The following is a 19,771-nucleotide window of genomic DNA, read 5'->3' on the forward strand; positions in this document are numbered from 1 at the left end:
CGGCCATGAAAAGAGGAGGAGGAAATGAAAGAAGCCAATGTGAAAAGGTCACATACTATACAATTCTGACTAGGAGACTGTGGAAGAAGCAACTCTGGAGACAGTAAAAAGATGAGTGGCTGTCAATATTTAGGGAGGAATGACAGATGAAATCAGTGGAGTGGCATTATTACTGCTGGAGAGGATCCCCGGAGATTTTTAGGGCAGTGAATATAGTCTGTGTGATACTATAATGATGGACAAATGTCATTAAACATTTGTTCAAACTTGGAGGTCCATCAGTTTTAACAAATATATCACTCTGGAACAGGATGTTGGTAATGGGAGAGGCTATACCTACTTAGCAGGCAGGGCAGTAGAGTATAAGAGGTATAGGAAAAAAATCTCTATACCATCTGCTCGATATTGCTGTGAACCTAAAATACTCCAAAAAAAAAGAAAAAGTCTATTAAAAAGTCCATATAAACGGAATCATATAATGTATCGCCTTATATGTCTTGCTTATTTTATATATCATGCATTTTTAAGGTTCATCCTTTTTATGGCTGAGGAATATTTCACTGTATGGATAATCAACATTTTAGCCTATTTGTTCACCAGGTGATGTATATAACAACTGTCTCTAGTTTTGGCTATTATGAGTGATGTTATTATAAACATCCACATGTAAGTTTGTATGTGCGCATATATTTTTATTTCTCTTGGGGTAGATGTTATTTCTCTTGGAGTGGAAGTGACATAGGGTCATATGATAATTATATGTTTAAGAAACTGCCAAACTGTTTTCAAACAGTTTAAAATTTTATATCCTCACCAGCAACATATGAGAATCCATGTGCTTGCCAACAACTGACACTGCCAGTCTTTTTGATGTTATCCATTTTAGTGTACATGTAATGGTTTTAATTTTCCCTAACGAATCACGATCTTTTCATGTGTTTATTTACCATTCAAGTATCTTCTCTGATAAAGTAGGTGTCTATTTGAATTTTTTTGCCCATTTATTATTTGTTTTTTAGTACTGAATTAAAAGAGTTCTTTAAATATTTTAGAAACAAGACTTTAACTAGCTATATGTTTTCCAAATATTTTCTTCCTCTGTCTTGTCTTTTCCTCTTCTCAATTAGGTCAAAGTTTTCAATTTTGACAAAGTATGATAAATCAGACTTTTATAATTGTGTTTATGGTGTTTCTGGTATTATATCTAAGGAATCTTTTCCCAATCCAAAGTCACAAAGAAATTGCTTTACTTTCTGCAGACAGACTTTATTGGGAAAAATAGCATCTTCTTCCGAGGGATCAGAATTAAACAATGTAGTATACATAAAGCACATGACAAACTGTAAATGTTGAGATACCTTTACCTTCCTCTGATTAGAACATTTGCACTATTCTTCCCCTCTTCCTTGAATTCAGGACAGGAAAAAATACAACCTTTTGCTTAGAATGCCATTTTTGTTGAACTTAGATCAAAAGCCTTCCAAGGTAAGAAACAAGTTACTGGACATACTCTAGGAAGTAAAAATACTTCAATAAGGCCATATTGCAGACAGCAGCAAAATGCACTGCAACTGTTTCAACTATCTTTTAAAAAAAGATTCAGTCTCAATCTATTCACAAAAGCATAAAAGAACTTCCTGGAATGTAAGAACTACCAAACCCATGACAATGGCTCAGTATATGAAGGGAGATCAAGTCATCACAGTAGAATAGGTATAAGTGGTTTATCTTCCAGGAGGAGTTTATGAGCTATGGCATCTCACAGATTTTCATGGCAACAGCCAAGTCACAGTAATATAAAATAAATCAGGCACATTCCACTGGAAAATTAGTAACTAGCCTACTGATGCAACTTAAAAAAAAATCTAACTTTTAATTTGCTACTGTTATCCAAACAATTTAACAATGAAAGTGAGAGATGCTATTTTAAAATACCTTAAAAGTACAAATTATAGAAACACATTTTATTTTCATCATTCTATTTAAAATCAAATCACCATTTTTATTCTCTAGAAATTTGAAAACTGAATGAAGTTCATTTTTTTAAAAAGATTTTATTTATTTATTTGACAGAGAGAAATCACAAGTAGGCAGAGAGACAGGCAGAGGGGGAGGAAGCAGGCTCTCTGACTCCGGCCTTGATCCTAGGACCCTGAAATCATGACCTGAGCCAAAGGCAGAGGCTTAACCCACTGAGCCACCCAGGCGCCCTAAAGTTCATTGTCAACATGCAACATAATAATATTGTCTTTTCTTAAATTATAGGATTTCAAAGTTCTAGATTATAAATCTTTGCTCCTCTCCTCTGATGGAGGACTTGGCCTTGCATATACTAGGATCTCAAAAGCTCGATGAATTAAAGAAAAAAAATACCTTTCTGTTGAAGAATATTTCCGTATTTGCCCTTTTATAAATTCAATGGTAAAAACTTGTGGATTTTCTGAGTCACAAACCAATGCAAATACCTAATGAAAACAAAAACCAAGTTCAACAAAAGATGTTTAGTTTTACGGCATTTCCTTAGAAGAACTACACACCATCATTTTAGCTTACAAAAGTCAATATTTAAAAACTGTTTATAGTATCAGAACTTAAGAACTGCTTAAAAGTCTCGTGCAAATTTTCATATAATTGTTGAATAAAAAGTTCCATTTATTCTATATCTCGAAAATAAATTTTATAATATTCATTGTTCTACATACAAATATAATAATGTGAAGAAAGATTTTCATTTTCCATTCTTTAAGCATTAAAAATGTTAAAATAGAAAATAATTCTAATTAACCATAGGAATATGGAAGAAATCTCATAGGCTAATAATGCCAAACTTACTTCTCCTAAAGGTTTCAAAGTCGCAATGTTATAGGTTGCTGGATCACGTTCTACTAGACTTGTCTCTGTAAGGGCTAGAACTCGTTTTACAGGCTCCTTCAAACAAAATTGACATACATTAGAAAGTCATTGAAGAAAAATGTCAAAAGCAGATGAACAAATTTTTGTTTTTAACATAGCATCTTACCGAATGTCTAGGTGATATTTTTTGGACAATAAACTCTGCTAAAGATGTGATAGATTCATCAGTGCTGTATTTTCCAAAGCGAAGATTCAAATATTGCTCAAATTCTAAAGGTTCTTTTCTGATGCGCAGTGAAATACCTATGTAGTTGCCAGCATGATCTATTGCACTTTTGATAATTTCTTCTCTTTGCTCTGATGCAAATAAATGCTGCACAAATTTTGAAATTTAAAGTCAGGGTTGAAACAACTAAAATGTGACCATTTTGAATCAACTCACAGGAAAGAGACTGAAATAGCAAGTCTAAAGAAAAACAATGGTAGTTGATTTTATCAAAGGTAAATAAGCAGTGTGTTGGTGGTTTTTTTTTTTAAGATTTTATTTGTTTATTTATTTATTTAAGAGAACGAACAAGCAGGCAGAGAAGCAGGCCGAGGGAGAAGGAGAGGGAGAAGGAGGCTCCCCACTGAGTAAGCAAGCAAGATGCAGGGCTTGACCCCAGGACCGTGGGACCATGACCTGAGCACCTAAGGCAGACACTTAACTGACTGACCCACCCAGGTGCCCTGCAGTGTGTTGTCTGAACCACTATCACACTAAGTTAAAATCACAAAGTCTGTGATATAAAGCCTTGCAAATAACTCACTGTAAGGAAATGATCTCATAACTTCTCCAAGTCTGATTCCCATCACCACATAGAAAACAGCATGCTGGAGCCTCCGGAAGAGGTCCAGGGACCCCAGCCAAGTCCAGTGGGGGTAGTGGGTACTACATGGGCAGGATTTCCAATTTCAACAAAAGTAGCTCTGACCTAATATTTTTAATATAGTGCATTTTCCTGAAAAATTACCTTGAAGAATGCTTAAATGTTTACAAGCCATTGGCCAATGGACATTACAAATCAACCTCCAGGAGTGTATTTACAAAGCTACTGCTACTTGCATTTGATGGCTGGGCCAGAAACACTGAATGTGCTGCAAAAGACAGGGCAGGAAAGTGCCGTGCAATAAACAATAAACAACTGTCCTGTCCGTAGTCCAACAGCTTCCCTGCTGAGAAACAGTGGTTGCAATCATGTTTTAAAACCCAATTTTAGGGGCACCTGGCTGGCTCAGTCAGTGGAGGGGGCAACTCTTGATCTCAGGTTAAGTTCAAGCCCCATGCTGGGTATAAAGTTTATTTAAAATAAATACATAAAATCCTAAAACCTGATTTTATTCCCACCTGCTCAGTATAGTCACTACGTATGCGGAAGGTACCAGATAGAGTTTTGCTGAATGAATCTATCATGGTATCATATTTATAGTGAATTGACTCATTTTAGCTAGCGCCTTTTAAAAGGCAAAGTATGCTTAGAAAGTAGATGATTGAAACTAAAATTGCTTGATGCCATTAAGCAATAAAAAACTGTTGCCAATTGAGGAGTATCAAACAATTCTCATCTTTAACGTTTACCTTATGCATTGTATAGCTTGGCTGAATTACTGTGGTATAGTTGTCCCATCAAGGTCTATAATGCTATATGTAATCCTATAATTAGATACATTTTCCACAAAGGATTTTTTGGTGGGGAGAGTACTGCAAGTGGGGAGGAAGGGCTGAGGGGTAGAGAGAGAATATCTTAAGCAGGCCTCACCCCCAGCACAGAGCCCGATTCTGGGTCTGATCTCATGACCCTAAAATCATAATCTAAGCCAAAATCAAGAGTCAGATGCTTAACTACCCAGGCACCCTCATGACCCGTCATCCCCCCACCCCCACTCCACACCCTCCCCAACAAGGAGCCCCCTTCCCCTCCCCCAAGAAGTTAATCATTACAAATTTTGCTGTCCATGGAAGAGGTAAGCCCTTGGACAGCACTTCAACAACTGGCTTTAGGCTGGGAAGGGGAACTAATTTTCTCTTTGGGCCTTCATCTTGTAGGTCTAGACTCAGAAGTAACAAAATGCTTAGATGTGTGCTCCTAGATGAAGGACACTAGGACATTACCTGGGCAAAGAGCAAAAGATGGAAAAAGGTCTGTGACTCTGAAGAGCTAACAGATTTTGTATATCAAATAGTTTAGCATCCCTACCCCATTATCACTCCATTTCCCTTCTGTTACCTTATAACCTCTTGTGTATCTACAAGTTCCAGGCCTGCCCTGGCTCTGCTACCCAGAGAAGGATAATTTATCTATACAACACTAAATCTTGGAAGTAGTTGTTCCCAGGCCACTAAGATAGCTACAGAAGTTAAAATTCCCAAGAGAAAGGAATCGTGAGAGTAAGTTCAACTGAGCCTCTCTTGTGCAAACTTTATTCCTTATCTTTGAGATGCAAGGTTTAATTAAAGAAGACAAAATTTTTCTTATTAAAAAAGATGGTCATCAGACGGGCACCTGGGTGGCTCACTGGGTTAGGCCGCTGCCTTCGGCTCAGGTCATGATCTCAGGGTCCTGGGATCGAGTCCCGCATCGGGCTCTCTGCTCAGCAGGGAGCCTGCTTCCTCCTCTCTCTCTCTCTGCCTGCCTCTCTGCCTACTTGTGATCTCTCTCTGTCAAATAAATAAATAAAATCTTAAAAAAAAAAAAAAAAAAGATGGTCATCAGAAAAGATGGTCATCATCTATAGCTCAGCTTCTATTACCCATTAACAAATGGGGTCTGAGCATCTTAAGCAGCTTCTACCGTACCACATAATTCACACGTAATTCAGGATTTCAAGACAAGAACATGTAATGAACTCCAAATTTGAAGTTTCAGTGAATATGTAGATTTCAAATTACAAATAGCTGGGGAAAGGAGGGGAGACTATAAAAATAAAAAATCCTGGGGGCACCTGGGTGGCTCAGTGGGTTAAAGCCTCTGCTTTCGGCTCAGGTCATGATCCCAGGGTCTTGGGATCGAGCCCCGCATCGGGCTCTCTGCTCGGCAGGGAGCCTGCTTCCTCCTCTCTCTCTGCCTGCCTCTCTGCCTGCTTGTGGTCTCTGTCAAATAAATAAATAAAATCTTAAAAAAAAAAAAAAATATCATGAATTACTTTTTCAAAGAAAGCATAGCATCTTTCAGTTAAGACATTAATACTAATGAAAATAACAACTGTAACTACCACTTATTGAATACTAAGCCACATATTATGCTAAACATTTACGTAAGTTATCTCCCAGGATCCTCAAAAAAAAAAAAAAAACCCAAAAACAGAAAACAAAAACCTATGACATACATATTACTCTCCCCACTTTTTAAAAATATTTATTTATTTGAGCGAGGGGGAGAGCATGAACACAAGAGGTGTGAGGGTCAGAGGGAGAAGCAGACTCCCTGCTGAGCAGGGAGCCTAGTGCAGTACTTGATCCCAGGTCTCCAGGATCATGACCTGAGCCAAAGGCAAATGCTTAACAAAACTGAGCCACACACTTTAAAAAGCTCTAAGTTGGGATTCCAGGTCAGGTCTTTTTGGTAACAAATCCTGTACTCTTAATACCAAACTTCCTTCCAGAAAACTCATGTGAATTTTGAAAATGAAGTATAAAAACCCTGCTTTCCTTCAAATGGTCATGCCTCTTTTTAAATGACTTTTTAGAAAAAATACTACTTACCAATCTACTAAATCCTCCATAAAGTATACAAAACCCTCCTTGATAATCAGAGAGATCTACAAAGCCTTCAATATTTCTATAGTCATAGGAACAGAGGACTTTGTTGGTTGCAGGATTAATTTGGTCAAAGCCTCCAGGAGTTACTTCTAAAATGACAGGTTTTCTTGTATCACTCCAGTGATGTTTATAGCAGTTATATCTCTAGAGAGAGAAATAATATTACTTTTAGGTTCATATTTAAGCTTACCATACAATAAAGTTACATTTAATGTATCACTCACTGCTAAAACAACCAGAAATCTAAACAATGTTATAAATATTTAGAGCTACCATCCAAATTATTGAAAACATTAATTTTAGCTATTTGGAGGTTTGTATTTAAGTAACAATGTTCACTCAAACTGAAGATACTACATATTTTTTTAAACTAACAAAAATATTTTTTTAAACTAATGAAGGTTTGGGTTACAGTATTTTGTGAAACAATTCTGAGTAAGTCTTATGCAAATCTATGAGGATAAAAAAGAAAGAAAAGGAAGTCCTAAAAGAAATGTTACTCTGAAAGCTTCATTGGGAATAAAAGATTTCAACTTGTGTTGATGGATTCTTTTTTTTTATTCAGCTTACATACGGAAAAGAGGCTAAGTCACGTTTGGGGGAAGTTACAGTGTTCGGTTTAAACAATCTGAGCTGGTTCACTATGCTAATATAGATTTTCTTTCTACACACATAAAAATGCTGATGCCCCAGTTTCACCTTAGGCTTTTCTAATCACACCAATAGAAAGTTAAAAATTTGACTGCACTAGCAAGTAAAATTCCACTTAAGATAATAACATTCCTTTGTAAATTAAAGTACCTAGTATCAGAAATTATTAGAATGGTCAAAATCCATTTACTACCCAGTTTTATCCTTAAAAAGAAAAAAAAATTAGGTGAGGCTGCTAACCAAAATGTTAATAAAGACAAAATGAGGCAAGGGAAAAGAAACTAAGTGTCAGAGGTGAAATAAATATCCCCTCACCCATCCAAAAAGTCCACAAAGTTTTCTACCCAACAATATGACACATGGTCAATTACAGGACTCCTCAGGTAAAAATAAATTGGTTGACTCAGGAGTACAACTATTTCTAATACTGACATGAGAGAAATTCTCTTGTAAAAGTATTCAGAAAAGTGAGTAAGGCATTAAGTAATAAACACCTCCACAACACCCAAACACTAAACCCAGCAATGAGCTTCGGTTTGGCTCATGATCATATGACATCAGGTCCCCGGAGCATTATTGATCAATGGCATAATAATGCACATTATAGCTCCATAAAAGGAATTCTGCAGAAAGATAAAGGGCACACATTAACCGAACAATATATTTAGAACCTTGATTCTGAACTAAAGGATGGACCAGTGACACTTCTCTCCAGAAGGGAAGCCACAAAAATGGTGGTGCTTTTCCAAACTATGCTTGTTTGCATGCCCTAATCCACTCTGCAGGATAGTCTCTATTCCCCCCAGCTGATAATCAACTGTCATAATGAGCTGGGCTGACGGAAACACATCATTATCCCTCTAGACTGTAGAGGCCGAAAGAGACTTAGAGATCTGCTTTACAGTACATCTACGGACAACTGAAGACCTGAGGGTCAAATTCAATTTATGCAAAAGTATTTGAGGGCAGAGCATTTAGGAGAAGAAGAGGTGCCATTTATTCCTGATTAAAACTAGGCAGACTGACTTTCAGACAATCTTTTAGAGACACTGTTTCCACCTCAGTTTTGAAAAGTATTAAGTGGCTAAAGTTAACTGATATAAAGGGGAGCTTATAAACAAAATCTAAAAGTATGTTTTTGGAAGCAGTTGTTTTCCAAACAGGAAATGGAGGAATATGGAAAACTCAACTGCTAACATAAAGTAATTAAAATAAGCATACCAAATTACAATTTTATTTTTTAAGATTTTATTTATTTGACAGAGATCACAAGTAGGCAGAGCAGCAGGCACAAAGAGGTGGGGAAGCAGGCTCCCTGCTGAGCAGAGAGCCTGATGTGGGGCTCCATCCCAGGACCCTGAGTTCATGTCCTGAGCTGAAGGCAGAGGCTTAACCCACTGAGCCACCCAGGTGCACCCCCAAATTATAATTTATACAAATCTGACTGTGGCTCAAGAGGAACAAGAAACAAGCAGCTTGCCAACTGCCATTAATCTATTTTAAATGGCTCCTGGGCAGCCAGTCAGTTGTTGACTTGACATCAGTGAGGCTTCTGGGATGCTAAAACTAGCAGCAGAACATCCATAGGAAGGATGCGGGCTTAAAAAGACAAGGAAATGATGCTGCCAGCTTCTCAGAATTCAGTTCCTGACTTTTACTAGAAGCCAGAGCTCTGAACAATACTACTGCTTTAGGCATTATTTTGCCCTTCTCCCCGTTATAAAAGCAATAACTTCTCATGGAAAGAAATTTAGTATTTTAAAGGAGTGAAAAAAGCATAAACTTCCATCTGCCCTCTTTAGAAGTCTCTGATTTAGTTAAAATGCTATTGTAACATGACTAGAAAGCACCTGAGAAAGTTATGAAGATTCTAATAAGCACCTGTGACTTCCCCAAAGCTGCCAGTGCACCACTCAAAGCCTTGAGCAGCCAGATCCAGTGCAAGAATATATGATAGTTTTGATATACCCCAAACTTAAAACCTTAGTATTCTGAAATAGCAAAATCCTATACCAAACAACTAGTGCATGTTCCAACAGGTATTATCCACAGTGTGATGCTTACTGTAGCTGTTTAGAATATTGAATAAAGAGCACATGAATGGTTATGATACTGGTTTGAATGTTCCATAGTTCTGCCTGAAAACTTTTTCTCCAACCATCAACATTAACAATCACAAATCTAATTCCTGTTGGAGTTTCCTGTTAAACTACATTCATCTCTCACACAGTGCCACATTAAAAGATGATTCCTTTTTTCCCTTTAGCTTTGCCATAAAAGAAACACACAGCACAGCATGATTTCTATAATAACAGGCAAAATTAAAATAAAAATAGGTATTAATAATGTTAAATACTTGCCCTTCCTGTGATTTTTCCTTCTGAAAAATCAGTTCTAAATCTCTGAAAGAGAAAACATAATCATAGTTTATGACAACAGACTGGTAAGGAAGACTCACAGTTTAGTCCTTTCTATCCAAAACCTGTAAAATCTCAACTTGGTAACACTGATATTAAAAAATATTGGATGTTATACATTAAGGCTGTAAAAAATGTGTGTAACTTCACTGAAACACAAAACAGATTAAACAGAACTGCTTTGCTCTGTATATGCTTAAAAAGTCTAAACACTATTAACTATACAGGATTTTTCAGACTTTCAGTTAGAGAAAGTGAAAGTTTCACAGAATCAAGTTAACAGTCAATAAGAAAAAAGAAGTATGGGAACAAAGGCTCATAACATTAATACCTGTACTTTAATCAGCAATAATCACGCCTCGGATAAACCTCATTGGCTACAATACTGCCACTGCGCAAAGCTAATATCTGTACTTTAATGTAACTGTTTCATTAAAAAAAAAAGAACAGAGAAATTTAGCTTATTTATATGGAACTGTTCTTACCAATGCTTCTGTAAGAAGTTCTGTTCTGTGCTCTGTAGAAAATTTTAAAGTTTCTGACTTTTTCCCACTGCTTTTACGAAATGTGAGGTTGAATTCCGTTCCTTGTCCTTTTCCAACAGGACTGATGCTGCAAATGTCTCCATAAGGCCACTAACAAAAAGAAAAATTCTTCCAACTGATGCTAGATTAAATACTATTTTTACTATTTTAATTTCACAATCACTGACTAAATGAGAAAAATCTTACAAAATAATACAGAGGCCTAGAAGATGTTATATCTTACAGTAATTCTGTAACAGATTCTTTTAAAGGCTTTCAGTTATCAGAGACAACAATAAAAATCCCATCTGCATTCCAATTTTAATGATTAATGACATTAATCCAAAGCAATTAATATACATAAAAGGGAAAAGAAATGAGGAATAAAATTTTATTATTACCTACAGGTCTGTTAAAACAGACAAAAAGGAATCTGTGAAACGTGCCTAATTTAGAATTAAAAATAAGCTAGAATATATTTATTTACTATCCATATTCAATGTGGTCTTGCCTTTATAAATAGTAATCCTACTTCCATAACAAGTATTTTTCAACCACTGCATTGTAACTTAATTTACGTATGCCTTTACTGCAGTTCCAATAGTCTTTAAAATTATAAAGAATTGGTGTAGTGATTTACATAAAAGAGATGGCTACAATCAAAAGCAACATATCAAAAAGTTATACTACTTAGAGCCTAGAAAAACATTTGTCACTAACCTCTTTTATTTACTAATTTTTGGTACATGGCATGAAGTATTGTATTAAGCATATTAATCTCTTTCAAAGTTGACTCTTCTAACCTAAAATACTGATTTCAGGCCAAGGAAATCATGGGTCATTATCTGGCTTTTAAAAATCAAATGAAGTTCAAAAAATGTCTAACAGCTTCTAATATGATTACCTGATTTGTTACTTCTAAAGTATTGGGATTATATGTAGTAATCGCATGGGTTCCAACTGAAAAGACACGCTTATACCTAAAAAGAAAGACAAGTACTTAAATTCAGTCTTAAAATAAAAACAAATTTTATAATAAAATATATGCTATTAACACAAAAGGAAGAGTTCAACAAATGGAAATGTATAAGTTGACTAATGCTAACTAAACATAGCTTGGTTTTATATTCTAAAGTGTTATTAAAAACCTACCCACCACCAATCACTTGACTGTGAACCAGTAAGATCTTTAAGTAGAGAAGTAGGATCTATGCAAGCTTGAGTTGTTAGTATACATGAAGTTAACAACATACTGCCTGAGGACACCAAGATTCTAAATGGAAAAATTTTATTAAAAACAACAACGGCAACACACACTAATTCTTTAAAAATATCCTTTCAACAAAACTGTGATGCAAAGAAAGGAAAAGCTATGGCCTGCAAGTGGTCAGTCACAGCAATATTCTGGAATCTTAGTAATTTCTATTTAAGAAAGTACCTATTAAATTTAAATGTAGCAATTTTATAGACGTAAGAAGCCTACACCACAGACAAGCAAGTTTCACTTCTCACTTTACTTCCCTCACTTAAAGTAACATCTAAGGAGAAAAATCACTTGGATATCAATAATCCTTTAGGAGAGGAATCCATAAAGATAAAAATTGAAACTGAATTGGAAAAATTTAAAAATCAAGAATTAGTCTTTAAAAATAAAATACATAAAACATCAGCTAGTCTAAGAAAACATAAAAACAAAATTAAGAATATTTAAGAATTTATAATCATAGATACAGAAGAAATAATGTGGGTAACTCTATGCAGATAAATTTGAAAGTTACAAATAAATCAATCCCTATACAGAAGAATTTAAGAAAGCTGCAAAGAATTACAACCTACATAAGCACCATGGCTCAAACAAGAAGATGAACCTTAAAGAACAGGTAAGTCCCATGCTTCTTAAGTTGTTTCAAGAAACAGACTAAGAACAGTTTCTCAGTTCTTTTAGTGGTAACTAAAATCTGGTAAGACAACACAAAAAGAAGAAAAGACACTCCAATCTATTTTTAAAATAAATATTAGCAATAAGAATCAAATAGCTCAGGGCGCCTGGGTGGCTCAGTCCATTAAGCGTCTGCCTTTGGCTTGGGCCTGGGTCATGGAATTGAGTCCAGCACTGGGCTCCTTCTTCAGCACGGAGTCTGCTTCTCCCTCTGCCTGCCACTCCCCCTGACTGTATTTACTCTTTCTCTCTCTTTCTCTCTCTCTCTCCCTCTCTGTCAAATAAATAAATAAATCTTAAAAAAAAAAAAAAAGAAAAAATCAAGTAGCTTATTAAAATAGCAGTACACCATGACCAAAGAAGGTTCATTTTAAGAAAACAGAGTTCAATATTAGAAAACTCTGTTAATCTAACTGGTCATATTTAATGAAGTTTCTATTTGTATTTTAGTTAAGAGATTCTTAAATTACCAAAACTGGATGTTAAATACAATCAAATGCCTTTTTGATATCTATGGAACTCATGTTTTTCTGCTTTCAGCTACTAATACAGTAAAAAGACATACACATGCCTTAAACCAACTGCCATTATCAGACTTGAGGGTAATGTACTAGAAGGATTTCCACTGAGATTAAGAGAAATCTTTCACAATTTAATTTTTCTATTTTCATTTTTTTCTAATTAGTATATAATAAAAAGGATGATGTTATTTCCATTTGGGGAAAAAAAGAAAATGACAGATTTCACTAATCTTTATAATATTAAATATTTAAAAAGTATGGCAATATTATAAATATCTTTTTCACATGTCTAAAATGGAGTGGGAAAAGATCTAAAGAATGCAGATACCTTCTTTGAATGTAAGAACATTCATTTGCTGCTTTCTAAAGCCAGGTGAGGGTTGAGAGGTTAGTGAAGTACATGAGGATTAACCTAAACAGCTAAAAAGTCTCAGAACTTCAGAGGCTTTATTACAGAGGCTTATCAATTAACAGGAAAAAGAAAGAAGATCTTATTGAATCAGTATCTGCCTCAGAAGACTGCACAATGAAATCAAATATCTGACAGAAATGTGAATTCACAAATTCTAACTTTCAGAATCATCTAGAAAGTCACACATGCCTATTTCTACAATCCTGAAATGGAACTACAGAATTTGTTTATTTTACTTTGGGAGTAAACATAGAAGAATTAAATGCCTGAAATGTTTCCAGTGTCAACTAATGTCACATTCAAAGTCTTAAAGGCTCTCAGCTAAAAAGATACTCTTTTCGATTCTAAACTAATTTCCTCCACACAACTAAAGCCCTTCTAACATCTTTATCATGTAACTTTTGTCTAGATCAGTGCTATGCAAAGGAACTTTCCAAGAAGATGGAAACACTCTATATCTACACTGTCTAAAGAGGTAGCTATGAGTCACGTCACTACTGAGCACTTGAAATGTGGCTAATGCAAGTGAATTTTAAATTTTATTTATATTTAATTAGTTTAAATTTAAATAGTTACAGCTGGTTAGTGACTCCCATAACTGGAGAGAGCAAATTCTAGATCCATCAACAAAGGATCCTGGAGTTAAGTGTCCACTAGGCCCAAAATACTGTCAAGACTAGTGAATTCAGACCTATTTTATAGACAAAATACTGAGCTCTACAGCCTTCCTAAGAAGAAAGCTATAAGGAAATTCTTAAGAGAATTCTCTTCTATTCTCCTCTTTGCCCCCTAGAACGGCTGCTGCACTTTATTGTATAGAACAAATACTTCTAGGTCATTAAAAACACCTTTAAAAGCAGCCCTAAACCTTCAGAGATTACCTGTAAAGCCTCCTTAGATATCAGATTAAGAGATTAAAACCTAAATGATCTCACATGTATCATGTGTTAGTCACAACACTTGCAAACTCGAGAGGTTTTTTTTTATATCTTTTACTAAGTCACTGGTGTCCTAAGTCATAAAGAACAAAATTCTCTAAGTTCAGAGAGGTATAAGTCTTCATTATCTTGAAACTCTATCTCCTCACACAGGACACATATGGCACATGCTCAGTGTCAAATAGCTTAACAGGCCAACCTATTCAATCATAAATCAACATGCATTCAAATACGATATGTTCATTTTCTCTTGTTTTTAAAAAAGAATGTATGTCAAATAGCAACTAATTTCACATCAGTTTTTTACTCATAACCACTATAACATCAGGAAATGACAAAGGTCTTATTTTTATGAAATACTCCCATTTGCTATCTGCAAACAGAAAATGCCCCTTATAAATTATAACTTAATTTGCTGTTCTTCTGGGTTTGAAATGAATTTGTTGGGTCTACGGCCATACCACCCTGAACGCGCCCAATCTCTTCTGAAATGAATTTGTTGGCTAATTACTTAAAATTATCATACTAAAGGCTCTTATAAAATATAGCTATATTAAAATCAAATGACAAAAGGAACAAGGACTAAAGTAAACAAAATGTATGAGAAACTTATGACAGATGATACCATCTACATAACATGAAGAAATATACAAACACCTTTTCCCCCAACTGAAAAATTAATATTCATTATTGACTTTACTTATTGTACTTGTTTCTGTCTTACTCAGGAACTGAAGTTATACATATCATTAAATGTATATAGGGAATACATGATTTTCTTCTCTCAAGTTTTCCTAACTCACAGATTTATTCTAATATGATAGCTTAATAAATAACATAATTTACATAACCCACTAACACTAATGTTTATTTAGAATCAAGACACTAAAGCTAATATTTAAATACACATACTTGAGGCACCTTTTCTATGGGGCATTTGCTCCCATAACAACTGGAGGTAAAGAAAAGAACCAGTAAAAAGTTGCTAATGATATTGCCGACAGAGATGAGAAAGATCATCTGAAACAAAGACAATTGAAGCAAAACCTGGGGATGTAATCCAGTTTTGAATATGACAGGTGATGTTCATATTTTTCAACAGACTAAAGTTACATTAATCTACATTAAAACAAACACTCCTGTATTATTCTAATTCCTGCAGATAAAAATATGCTATTCCATTCTTTTTTTTAAAGTAGGCTACACAAACCCATGTGGAACCAATGCAGAGCTAGAACTTACCCTGAGATCAAGCCCTGAGCTGAGATCAAGAGTCAGATGTTTAACTGACTGAGCTACCCAGGGAGGCCCTGTTACGCCCTTCTTAAATTTTATAATCCTTATAAATACTGCTTTCCTCTTTGAAATACGTTTCATGACACTACTTTTTTTCTACAGCAACTTTTTTTGGGAAAAAATCCTAATGTATTAGATCAGATACTGTATTAAGTATTACCATGGATTGACCCAGTATTGAAAGAGCATATATCAGGGGCACCTGGGTGGCTCAGTAAGTTAAGCCTCTGCCTTTGGCTCAGGTGACGATCTCAAGGTCCTGGGATTGAGCCCCGCCTTGGGCTCTCTGCTCAGCAGGGAGCCTGCTTCCCGAGCTCTCTCTCTCTCTGCCTGCCTCTCTTCCTACTTGTGATCTCTGTCTGTCAAATAAATAAAATCTTAAAAAAAAAAAAAAAAACTATTAAAAAAACCCAGCCTATTTGAGCTGGGTTCAAGGACATGGCAGTAAATAAGGGAGTCAGCCCCTCAAAGACCCAGTCTCGAACCAACATTTTCATTGTTATTATTTGAGAATGAGGTGGGTAGGGAGAGTCTTTTTTTAAAATAATTTTAAAATTTTTAAATAAACATATAATGTGTTATTAGCCCCAAGGGTGCAGGTCTGTGAATTGCCAGGTTTACACACTTCAAAGCACTCACCATAGCACATACCCTCCCCACTGACCATAATCCCACCACCCTCTTCCTACCTCCCTCCCCCTGGCAACCCTCAGTTTGTTTTGTGACATTAAGAGTCTCTTAGGGTTTGTCTCCTTCCCGATCCCATCTTGTTTCATTTATTCTTTTCCTACCCCCCAAACCTCCCACGTTGCACCTCCACTTGCTCATATCAGGGAGATCATATGACAGTTGTCTTTCTCCAATCAACTTATTTCACTAAGCCTAATACCCTCTAGTTCCATCCATGTCGTCGCAAATGACAAGATTTCATTTCTTTTGATGGCTACATAGTATTCCATTGTATATATATACACCACATCTTCTTTATCCATTTGTCTGTTGATGGACATCTAGGTTCTTCCCATAGTTTGGCTATTGTAGACATTTCTGCTATAAACATTCGGGTGCACGTGCCCCTTCGGATCACTACGTTTTTATCTTTAGGGTAAATACCCAGTAGTGCAATTGCTGGGTCACAGGGTAACTCAATTTTCAACTTTTTGAGGAACCTCCATGCTGTTTTCCAGAGTGGCTGCACCAGCTTGCATTCCTACCAGCAGTGTAGGATGGTTCCCCATTCTCCGTATTCTCGCCAGCATCTGTCATTTCCTGACTTGTTAATTTTAGCCATTCTGACTGGTGTGAGGTGGTATCTCATTGTGGTTTTGATTTGTATTTCCCTGATGCCGAGTGATGTGGAGCACTTTTTCATGTGTCTGTTGGCCATCTGGATGTCTTCTTTGCAGAAATGTTGTTCATATCCTCTGCCCATTTCTTGATTGTATTATTTGTTCTTTGGGTGTTGAGTTTGATAAGCTCTTTATAGATTTTGGATACTAGCCCATATATCTGATATGTCGTTTGCAAGTATCTTCTCCCATTCTGTCAGTTGTCTTTTGGTTTTGTTAACTGTTTCCTTGGCTGTGCAAAAGCTTTTGATCTTGATGGAGTCCCAATAGTTCATTTTTGCCCTTGTTTCCCTTGCCTTTGGCGATGTTCCTAGGAAGAAGTTGTTGCGGCTGAGGTCAAAGAGGTTGCTGCCTGCGTTCTCCTCAAGGATTTTGATGGATTCCTTTCTCACATTGAGGTCCTTCATCCATTTTGAGTCTATTTTCGTCTGTGGTGTAAGGAAGTGGGCCGGTTTCACTTTTCTGCATGTGGCTGTCCAATTTTCCCAACACCATTTGTTGAAGAGGCTGTTTTTTTTCCCATTGGACATTCTTTCCTGCTTTGTCAAAGATTAGTTGACCATAGAGTTGAGGGTCTATTTCTGGGCTCTCTACTCTGTTCCATTGATCCATGTGTCTGTTTTTGTGCCAGTACCATACTGTCTTGATGATGACAGCTTTCTAATAGAGCCTGAAGTCTGGAATTGTGATGCCACCAACTTTGGCTTCCTTTTTCAATATTCCTCTGGCTATTCGAGGTCTTTTCTGGTTCCATACAAATTTTAGGATTATTTGTTCGATTTCCTTGAAAAAAATGGATGGGATTTTGATAGGGATTACATTAAATGTGTAGATTGCTTTAGGTAGCATAGATATTTTCACAATATTTGTTCTTCCAATCCATGAGCATAGAACATTTTTCCATTTCTTTGTGTCTTCCTCAATTTCTTTTATGAGTACTTTATAGTTTTCTGAGTACAAATTCTTTGCCTCTTTGGTTAGGTTTATTCCTAGGTACCTTATGGTTTTGGGTGCAATTGTAAATGGGACTGACTCCTTATTTTCCCTTTCTTCTGTCTTGTCGTTGGTGTAAGGAAATGCAACTGATTTCTGTGCATTGATTTTATATCCTGACACTTTACTGAATTCCTGTACAAGTTCTAGTAGTTTTGGAGTGGAGTCTTTTTGGGTTTTCCACATATAGTATCATATCATCTACAAAGAGTGATAGTTTGACTTTTTTGCCGATTTGGATGCCTTTAATTTCTTTTTGTTGTCTGACTGCTGAGGCTAGGACTTCTAGTACTATTTTGAATAGCAGTGGTGATAATGGACATCCTTGCCATGTTCCTGAGAGAGGGAGAATCTTTTTATTTATTTATTTATTTGTTTGTTTGTTTGGCAGAGATCACAAGTAGGCAGAGAGAGAGGGGGAAGCAGGTTCCCTGCTGAGCAGAGAGTCCAATGCGGGGCTCGATCCCAGGACCCTGGGATCATGACCTGAGCTGAAGGCGGAGGAATAACCCACTGAGCCACCCAGGTGCCCCCCACCTTTTTAAAGATTTTTATTTATTTGTCAGACAGAGATCACAAGTAGGCAGAGAGGCAGGCAGAGAGAGGAGGAAGCAGGCTCCCCGCAGAGCATAGAGCCCAATGCAGGGCTCGATCCCAAGACCCTGGGATCATGACCCGAGCCAAAGGCAGAGGCTTTAACCCACTGAGCCACCCAGGCGCCCCGAGAGGGAGAGTCTTAAGCAGACTCCACATCTAGCACAGAGTCACAGCCAGCCTATATCTCACAACCCTGAGATCATGACCTGGGCTGGTATCAAGAGTGTGACCACCCAGGCACCCTCTGATGTTTTATTTATTATTAAGTTAACTAATTCAAACATCTGAAATGAATTTCAAAGTAGTTAAGAGATAAGTTACTTGTCAGTCATTGTTTGAAAGTTAATTCCAGACTTGAATACTCTTAACCAGCATGTGTCAATGAAAAATGTACAAAAGTGTCAACAGACGCTCCAAAAATACTGGTCAACATCACCATATTCTGCTACACAAAATTTCATTACCATTCAACTCTTTTAGAGAAAATTCAATATTACTTTCTTTTTGTAAAGTACAAAAAAAAAAAAAAAAGCTTTTGGTTTACTATAAAAAAAATGGGTTCTCAAATTTCCTGAGATTATAAAACCTTTGTGTATTACTTTAAGAGTTAAGAACCTCCTGTCCAAGTACTAACCAGGTCTGATCCTGCTTAGCTTCTGAGATCAGAGCAGATCAGGAGCATTCAGGGTGTTATAGCTATAGACTGAACCTCAGTTCTTTCAGCAAATAGTCTATGCAATGGGCCTCAAATAAGCCAAAGAGATCTAAGCAGAGTTGGAAGACAGCTTTTAGGTTACCCAGTCTAGTCCCCTTAACCTGAGAAAAGTTGGCTAATTTTAATTGTTCGTTACAGTGCAAGGGAACTTAAGAGCAATTCTATTTCTTTTTTCCAGTACTGCAGATACTAACCATTGTTTCTTAGAATTAAGCCAATATATTCTTTCCCACAAATTTCACCTGCTGGTTCAAGTTCTGTCTTTCAACTTCACATAGGATACAAAATTATTTCTGCCCAACCATACTTTCACTTTGAATCCTCTTTCCTAAGCTGAACACTAATTCCTTCAACCATTTTAAAATAAGTTTTGGCAGGGGCGCCTGAGAGACTCAGTGGGTTAAGCCTCTGCCTTCAGCTGGGGTCATGATCTCAGGGTCCTGGGATAGAGCCCCGCATTGGGCTCTCTGCTCAGTGCGGAGTCTGCTTCTATGTCTCTCTCTGCCTGCCTCTCTGCCTACTTGTGATCTCTCTCTCTCTCTCTAATAAATATATAAAATCTAAAAAAAAAAGTTTTGGCTACCAATTTCTAGGAAGCCATTAGGATTCTCAAAGAACCTAGGGTTTTTCCTTTTACTATTAAAAGCTTCACAATCCAGTTACTTGAATTAGAATTTTAGTCCATCAAATAATGAAACTAAGGATAACTAAAGTGCAAGGTCTCTCAAGGAGTTAGATCAATGGTAAGCAATGCTGAAGGAGGCACT

General features: G+C 36.4%; 1 protein-coding gene and 1 pseudogene across 2 annotated transcripts in view; both read right to left on the reverse strand.

The window, feature by feature from the left end:
* DNAJC13 (DnaJ heat shock protein family (Hsp40) member C13) overlaps nucleotides 1-19,771 on the reverse strand; it is a 124,810-nt gene that overhangs the window by 77,051 nt on the left and 27,988 nt on the right. For both annotated transcript variants that reach the window (XM_004762502.3, XM_004762501.3), the window contains exons 3-9: nucleotides 11,149-11,224; nucleotides 10,206-10,355; nucleotides 9,664-9,705; nucleotides 6,596-6,796; nucleotides 3,020-3,226; nucleotides 2,833-2,928; nucleotides 2,374-2,465 (exon numbers count right to left, since the gene is read on the reverse strand). In XM_004762502.3, coding sequence (XP_004762559.1) covers nucleotides 2,374-2,465; nucleotides 2,833-2,928; nucleotides 3,020-3,226; nucleotides 6,596-6,796; nucleotides 9,664-9,705; nucleotides 10,206-10,355; nucleotides 11,149-11,224 — 864 coding nt within the window. The remainder of the gene's footprint in view (nucleotides 1-2,373; nucleotides 2,466-2,832; nucleotides 2,929-3,019; nucleotides 3,227-6,595; nucleotides 6,797-9,663; nucleotides 9,706-10,205; nucleotides 10,356-11,148; nucleotides 11,225-19,771) is intronic.
* On the reverse strand, nucleotides 9,960-10,123 carry LOC123394564 (annotated as a pseudogene).

The sequence above is a fragment of the Mustela putorius genome, unplaced genomic scaffold (genome assembly GCF_011764305.1).
Source record: "Mustela putorius furo isolate JIRA1106 unplaced genomic scaffold, ASM1176430v1.1 tig00003834_pilon_pilon_pilon, whole genome shotgun sequence".
Taxonomy (NCBI): Eukaryota; Metazoa; Chordata; class Mammalia; order Carnivora; family Mustelidae; genus Mustela; species Mustela putorius.